Source organism: Nestor notabilis, unplaced genomic scaffold, assembly GCF_000696875.1.
Source record: "Nestor notabilis isolate BGI_N333 unplaced genomic scaffold, ASM69687v1 scaffold33611, whole genome shotgun sequence".
Classification (NCBI taxonomy): domain Eukaryota; kingdom Metazoa; phylum Chordata; class Aves; order Psittaciformes; family Psittacidae; genus Nestor; species Nestor notabilis.
This window is the reverse complement of record NW_009916643.1, coordinates 40,540-48,679: the sequence shown is the minus strand read 5'-3', so window position 1 is coordinate 48,679 and position 8,140 is coordinate 40,540. Positions and strand designations below refer to the sequence as shown.

The window sequence follows — 8,140 nt, the reverse complement described above, 5'->3', positions numbered from 1 at the left end:
TAGAGCAACCACTCAGTATGATTTGCTCAGGTTCTGAAAAGCCCTTAGTAACATCTGTCACCAAGGTTTCATAAAGAAGCTAATCTGGCAAGGCTCCTCTCGTGAGTCAGCAACTGCATGTAGGATAGAGAGACAAGGTAACCATAAATCATCTGTTTTTTACAGTGGAGAGGAGTCATCAGTGACATCCTATAGGGATTGGTGGGCTAATCCACATAGCCATCAGGCAGTAAATGGTGAAGTGACTCAGTCTGCTCGTGGTACCAGCTTGTTCAAGGTAGTAAAATATAAACAGCCTGCAAGGAGCTGCAAAAATCATCTCCCTAGAGCCTTCTCCAGTCTAAACAACCCCAACTTTTCCCTTTTTTCCAGTCAGTGGGAACGTCACTGGACTGCCATGACTCCTCAAATATGATGGATAGTGGCTTAGCCACTTCACCCACCAGTTCCTTCGGGACCTGCAACTGCATCTCGTCAGTTCCCATGGACTTGTGCACCCTCAGGGTCCTCAGATGGTCTCATACATTTTCCCATGTATTTTTACGTTCCATGTTAGCTGAGGACAAAGCTGCAGTTTGACAATCCCTATGCCAATACTGCTGCCAAAAGCAGCAGCTCTGCCCTTTTCTACTGCTGAAAGGACAAATGATGGATGGGGAGAATGCAAAATTAGCCTTCAGAAATGAGGAGAAGAGGGCAAGGCTGCTGAAGAGGGCTGGTTTAGGCTGATCCTAGGTGTTTATTGACCTTGAAGTTAATTTGGTGACGTTCCTTCTGACAGCTGTCCCTTCTGAAGGAAACTGTCCTCATCCCCCACCAAGAACAGCAGGAGTTGGCAGCCATGTCTGAGTGTGGCCTTTCTTGGCCCTGTCAGGTCATCACACATGAAAGAAAACCCTTTGTTTATGAAAGGAAACAGTAGAGAAGCAATCTTTGCTCTATTATTAGAACTTTATTTATCACTTCATTTTAATAATGCGAAGTCTTGAAGGATTTTGATTTGGTTTGTAACTATAAAATCAAAAAAAAACCAAACCTAGATAAAAGTTGCTAATCCTTTTGAATAAGCCATTTAAGAGCTAAGGAGTGGTTTAATCACTAACAGTCAGAGCTATACTTCGACAGTAAGCTCTGATTTTAGGAGTGACTACCTTCAGCTACGTCAAAGGCTTGGGGGATTGCTGGGAGGCCCACTCAGCCTCTGCCATGGAGTGAGTGTCTGGGTTCTGGTGGCCTCTGAAGCTGGTGTTAAGATCCTTATTGGTTTGCCTCGGATTCACTCATACCAGCTGTTGCAAGGAAAGCAGCCAGTGCTGATGCAAAGTAGAAGAGAGATGCTCGCACTCTCAAGACCACCATGATAAATCCTCTCTGTAGAACACAGGCCGTGTCATGTTGCTCTTGAGGGGAAAAAATCATGTGTGTCTGAGAGCAAAATCTGAGGGGCTTGGAGAGAAAAAAAAAAGTGATTTGCAAACAGGTGTGAGAAAAGAGTTGCAACCCCGTGGCTCATATGGGCAATTTCTTCTCTCAAAACCTTTGTGTTAAGCTCCCTGAGGTGTAATATGAGCAAACGCAGTGATCAGTGTCACATACCTGCTCTTGAAATCACACTTGCCTGGTCACTGTGCACTAAAATTGCTTTCTGTAAGAGCTGACCTTGAGCACTGGAATGCAGCACTGCAGGAGACTTCTTTTCCTTGTAAATCATATGGAAAATTGTAAAGTTTTACTAAGATGGCAGGAGCAAAGGCAATACTAGATTAGATTTGGCACAAGAGGAAACAACTAGCTTTTACTGAATGAGAAGCTAGTGCATCCGATACCCTCTAGCTGCACATGAAGAATGCTAAATACTGCAGCAATGTGACCCCCATTATGTGAAGAATATTTAAATATCCTGCCTTCTCTTTGACATGAGGCTAGGAGAAATGCCCAGGGCAGAAACAATGCCAAATGGAGGAGGAGCCAGTACTGAACAAATGTTTGGATCAACCCATCATGCCTTTCCAAAGCGGCAGCTGGAAGCCAGGTGAGATACCACTCAGTCTCTGCAATGGCACAAGCCGTTGTCTTAGGTTCCTTCTATCCAGTAATGGAATAAAAGTCCAAAGCTGCTACTAGGAGATGCCACACTAGCCTGTTGTAAATGGAAAGGGAGCCTCTGCAATTCAAAGCTTGGCCCTTGATGAGGAGTCTTGCAGGGCAGCAATGCACTCTCCCACAAGGCAAGCAGCTTCCTTGGCTGTGCCCCTGTGCACTGAAAAGCCACCTGCCCCATGCCCATAGTTGTGGACCACCGGAAGCTTAACTCCTCCTTGACTCAAGACTTCTCTCTGCAGTCTCACACACTGCCTGGATGGCCTCAGGCCCACCTTCACCTGAATATCCTGAGCTCCCCCCAGTGAGGGCTCAAGAGAGCAGCACCTGTCAAAGATGTCTTTGGAAGTGCCAGGGTCAGGGGAGAGACTCCAGTTCTCCTTTTCCCTGGTTCCCCCTAGGGTTATCCTGTGTATCCCTGGGTAGATGTAAGTTAAGCCATCCCCATCGCGGATGAAGTTTTTCACCCAAGGAGCATGAACCTTGAGTACTTGTCCTCTGATGGGAAAGAGCTTCTTGTCCCCTACCAGCTGGTGGGCTCCAATGCCCGTGCAGTTGACGACGATGTCATATTCGCTGTGCAGCTCCCACAAGTCTGCAACTTTTCTGGTGTACATCTGGACGCCAGTTGCTTTCAACCTGCAAAAGACTGCAGAAGTGAGGCAGAAAAGAAACCCCTAAACCCTCATGTAATTATTATGCACATTCAGTAAATTGCCTTTAACATAGTGATCAAAACCAAACAGATTGGCCAAAAAGTGAAGAAAATGCCATGGGGTTTCTGTATGTGATTTGTCTGATTTGATCTCATCAAAGCTATATTTTTTAGCATACTTGGGCTGGAAAAGATACATCAAGTTGATCAATATTAGACAAGGGTCTGGCACAAGACCCTAGGCAGACAGTCAGGTCCTCACGTTCAAGCCAAATTCCACCCTAAGCCTGAAGTCCTTCCCTATGGAAAAACATTGGTGTGAGATAGAGCCCTGCATCCTGCTAGCTGGATCCAGTTGCTGGGGGTCTTTAGTGGGGGTTTTAGCATGAGCAAATATGACAACGCACCAAGTGGAAGATCCTGTCCTTTGCAATAGTCTGTCAGCTGGCAAAGTGATTGACCCCACTATAAACTCCAGGGTTTCCCTAAAAGCAGTGAGTGAGCCAAGGATCTAGGGCACAGCTGGTACTCTGGGGGTTTGGTTTGGCAGGACACTGAAGCTGGCTGGGAAGAACAGGGGAGGTCTCATGCAGCAGCTCTGGCTGGGCAACTTGCTGGGAGAGCTCATAAGTGTTGTAATTGGGACTATGTAATTGGACATCATGACATAAAAGTATACCAATAAAAAAACTGCTGAAAACTCCTACATTCAGGCAGGCAAGCAGGAAAAAATTCCTGAAGCCCTTTTTTGGACCAGCAAGGTGGGCACAGAGACAATTTTCCTTGTGGCTTGCCAAGAGAACGGTCTATAAATACTGCTTGTGTCACTAGGGGTTTGAGAATTAGTTACATGTTTAATATGCTCTCACTTCTCATCACCAGGGGGAAGAGAAAGAAAAGGAGCTTGATCATCTTATTAGACTACATCCTTTGAGAATTAAGTTGGCTATAGCAGAAATAAGGAGAGAGCAGAAATCACGTGACAGATGATACTAAATGGGTTGTACAACTTAGCTGTGCTTCAGCAGAAATTTCTGACTTGGTTAGGTAATGAAACATGACAGAGCATTTGCACCAAGGAGATGGCATGGACCTCACGTGGCACTGGTGGCACTGAAGTACTCCCAGCCTGGCTGGCTGCTAGAACAAGACACAGTTTTTCACATTTTGCAGTGAGATGAAAGGCGTGCAAGAAGGCAGCTGAGCTGGCAATTGGTACCATGGTGTCAGTACACATCTCTTCACTTAACCTCAAATCAGCTTGCAGCCTTTCGCTTTCTCTCAAGAGGAGACAGCTATTTGCTCACTTTACAGGTACTTAAGTGGGTTAAATGCACATGCTGGGTGTCAGAACATTTTTAGATCTGCATCCTGACTTACCCAGGGCTGTCCAAAACCACGTATTTTGAGGAAACTTGGAAATTGGCAAATTTTCTAATGTTCATGTCAATCCAGACATGAACTCTGAAGCCATGACTCTTCGAAGTGAGTGCATCATCCATCTTATATAGGCAAACATTTCCAAAAGGTATGCTACAAGATGATGCTATTTGACCATTTTTCACCTGACTGGATTAAGAAATTAGCCCAAATGTTGACCAAATTTGAGCTTAATTGGTCCATCTTATTTCTAAAGTTCAGTATTCACAGATAAGACATCTTCCTAGACATGCCTGTTTTCCCTGAGGTTGAATGTATCTTCAAGAACAGAGGGGTATTATTTGGGAAATTTGACAGATGAGGAGCACCCAGAGGTGTTCTTAGGATATGGCAGGTTCCCAATGTACCTTCAAGGTCTGGCAGGCCAAGTGTGGCCCTGTGGTTGTACCAGTCCTATGCCCAGAGGCACTCCTGCTCCAAGCCCAACCATACAGCCACAGTGGTAGAAAGTGGACATGGCATAACTGAGGCCTTTCACATTTTGAAAAAATTGGTTATTCATTTCTTGTGCTTCTCCCCAAGGAAGAACATGCTGCATTTTCCCCAGTGAGAAACAGCCCTTTGCCAGTTTTCCTCAAACCTAAGGCTCTCAAGGAATCCCCAGCTTGCGCCCAGTCCTTCTGCCTGGGTTTCTCTCCATATGCCCACCCTGCAGCAAAACCAACCTTTTCTCCAGCCACAGCAGGTAGGGTGGACAGTCACATTTCAGTGTCGCAAAGGCCTGACCAAATTGATGCTGCGGAAACTTCTGGAGTTCTGCTTTGGACATCGGTCGAAATCCCAGGACAACATCCGACCAGAAAGGTAACTCTTCCTTGGGAGTGTTTTTAAAGACCTGCCACCTAAAAGGACACAGAGAAAAAGCTGAAAAACCTAGTGCTATTGCTCTGCACAAACCCAGGAATTCAGGAACCTGTTCCCCACTGATCAGTGTAGCTCAGTAAGGTTAACAGCAACAGGGAACATGGCTGCCTGCTACTGCAATACCTGCCTTGACAAACAGACAGAGGGCTGCCACAGCCGAGCTTGAGGGTGGCACACCACGGTAAATGAACCGGAGAGAATTCTTCCAGCTACACTGCATGTACTTCCAGCTCTAGAAGTACAAAGTCCCCTTGCAGTGTCCCCACCATGGCTGCAGCCACCATGGCTGGACCTGCATGTAGGGCCACTTGCACGCCCGGTTATAGGTTTTGGGGTACCTGTAAAACTACAAAGGGACGAGCCTCAACACTCCCAAGAGGTGAATTTCTGTACATAATAGGCATCATAAAGAAACCCCAACACATCCCCTGCGATTGCATCCCTATACCTAGTTGCTGAAGCTGGAAGATCCTGCAGTCCCACCCCTATGGAGACCACCCCTGCTGCAAGCAACTGGTGGTTGACAGTACAGAAAACATCAGTTATTAAAAGACATTTGGTGCTGGCCAGTCTTGAGTGGTTTCTTTGTGTGCACCTATGAATTAATTTTGCTTCAAAATACAGCATATCAAACATCTGCAATTCAGTTTCTTGGGAATATGGTCGTAAGAGCTACTCTATGAAGGGAATACACCTGAAATCTGGCTAGGAAAACCTCTCTGCTCCCGCACACAGCACAGACATACTAAAGGCTGCCCCAGGGGGTTGTTCTCACCCGGAGACCAGGTGAATGCCAGCCTCTGATGCTTCAGCTGAGTTGCTGATGGCAAAAAGGTAAGTGAAGGTCTCTTTGAACCACTGCTTCTGCACGTGGATCGGTGTGCCTGCAAGTAAACAAAATCAAACATGCAGACAGGAATAATGCAAAGAACATAAGCATACAATCCAGTGTTGATGAGATGGGACAGACGGGGAACACAGGTCATGGGACTTTTCTTCCTGAACCTCTGTGCATCTCTGCACATGCGGACATGCAGCCACATGAGGTGCCATAAGCAGCACTATGCTGGGTTGCAAGTACCTGGGTAGGTGTGAGGGATGAGCATCCCAGCTGCAACATCACTCGTTGTGTTGGGGCTGAACTGCTCTGAAAGGATCGTCACGGAGCAGCTGGGACAAGTTTCCATGATGCACAGTGCTGTAGACAGGCCAATGACTCCCGCCCCAACCACTGCGACCTTGGGTGCTGCCATCTTCAGGATGCAGAGCCAGAGGAGAGAGGTACCTACCCTGCATTTGAAAATAACATGTCCTGTGTTACCAATATCCCTGCCAGACACGCTCTCCAGGCTATAAAATACCCACACAAGATGTAACATAACTCCTGGAGCAGCTAATGAAGACTAACAGCTGCACATAGCCAAGGCTAAGGATGCCAGAGAGGGTCTCTTCATCACAAGCTGTAGCAATAGGACAAGGGGTAATGGGTTCAAACTTAAACAGGGGAAGCTCAGGTTAGATATAAGGAGGAAGTTCCTTACTGTGAGGGTGGTGAAGCACTGGAACATGTTGCTCAAAGAAGTGGTAAATGCTTCATCCCTGGCAGCGTTCAAGGCCAGGTTGGATGGGGCTTCGAGCAACTTGGTCTGGTGCGACGTGTCCCTGCCCATGGCAGGGGGGTTGGAACTAGGTGATCTTAAGGTCCCTTCCAACCCAAACCATTCTGTGATTCTATGATTAAAAAATCATCAGCCTTCAGTATGACAACAGTTTTTTGAGGAGTATTTCAATAGCCACTACCCCATCCTCAGCACAAGAGCAGAGGGCAAGGGAACTATCTGTATGTACAGCACTGGTGTTTGGGCTTTAGCAGTCTGGGGCAAGGTTTTTTCAACAAAACCTGTGGGAGTGAGGCACCCGTCAAGTTTTCTGTCGTGTCAGAGGCAAAAGATTCGTGGGCACCTGAGGCTGCCACATTTCCCAGCAGCACACGGTGGTCCCCAGGAGCCAGCCAGCCTTGCTGCCCCAAGAGCCTGTATGTTTGCCTCTCTGCCTTGCCTTATGTCCTGGAGTAGCTCCACTCCACCCCTCAGCATCTTCAACTGCTGATCGCTACTCCAGGAGGTAAGATATCTCTGTTTTCTTAGTCCTGACCAAGTCTGGGAGCTTGGCACCTGTCCTAGTGAGCGGCAGACACTCCTGGTTGATAACCACCTGGGTGCCCATCCCAGCAAGGTGCCAGCCTATGTGCCTGGCCACAGCCACCAACAGGTTTCACACCAGTAGAGACACGAAGCACAACTGAACCATGCAATTCAGTGCATGCTTCAAACTCCCTTAAGGCAGGAACTAAATGGGTCCAAAAGAGACCGGGCAACCTCAGAGGTCATAAATCCCTCAGCTGCTTTGAAACAGGTGATTTGGGTGCAGCTGCTGGCTCAGGTCTTCCTTCAAGGGGTCACTGCCAAAAGCTGAGCAGGGATGTAGGGGAAGAATCTCCTTGGCCTATGGGTCTTACGTTTTCCTGGAGTATTCTACCAATTTTCACTCTTGGAGAGGATGCTGAGCAAGATGGATCCTTTGGTCTTGCTCCCTTACGGTGTTGCTTTCTATTATGGGACTCGCTCATCCTTGACTAGAAATCCAGCCTCACTAATTGCTTTCCAAGAACCTTTTCGGGAAACCAGTGCCTGCAGTTATGAGGACAGGCTGATTTCCCATCTTTCTGTGGCTTTTGGCAACTTTGATGCAAATTCAGGCAGGGAGACTGTGTGGGATTATGATAGGTCAGGTTTATTTATGAGATCCTTGCTCATAACTCTTCTCACAGCTTCTCACTTACCCCTGAGGTTTTACTACTTAAAATTTAATGTCCCTGCTATGTAGGGAGAGAGAGAGGAGCAGGCATTGTTGCCTGTTACTGCATTCCTTCTGCATCACAGCCAGGGGTTGTTAAAACCCCTCTTCTTCCTCTCAGGGCAAGGTTTAAGTTTCTTCCTGTTAATTATTACATCTTCTTCCACAAACTGACTGTAAAAGTTTCCCGCACAGCAGAGAAAAAGGATGCAGTGAGGAGGCAGA

General features: G+C 47.0%; 1 protein-coding gene across 1 annotated transcript in view; it reads right to left on the bottom strand.

Annotated features, from left to right (window-relative positions):
* Positions 1-2,171: 2,171 nt before the first annotated feature.
* DDO (D-aspartate oxidase) overlaps positions 2,172-8,140 on the bottom strand; it is a 9,345-nt gene continuing 3,376 nt past the window's right edge. Inside the window, exons 3-6 of the mRNA XM_010024661.1 lie at positions 6,141-6,344; positions 5,835-5,943; positions 4,861-5,037; positions 2,172-2,739 (exon numbers count right to left, since the gene is read on the bottom strand). Of these exons, the coding sequence (XP_010022963.1) occupies positions 2,172-2,739; positions 4,861-5,037; positions 5,835-5,943; positions 6,141-6,312 (1,026 nt within the window). The 5' untranslated portion in view covers positions 6,313-6,344. The remainder of the gene's footprint in view (positions 2,740-4,860; positions 5,038-5,834; positions 5,944-6,140; positions 6,345-8,140) is intronic.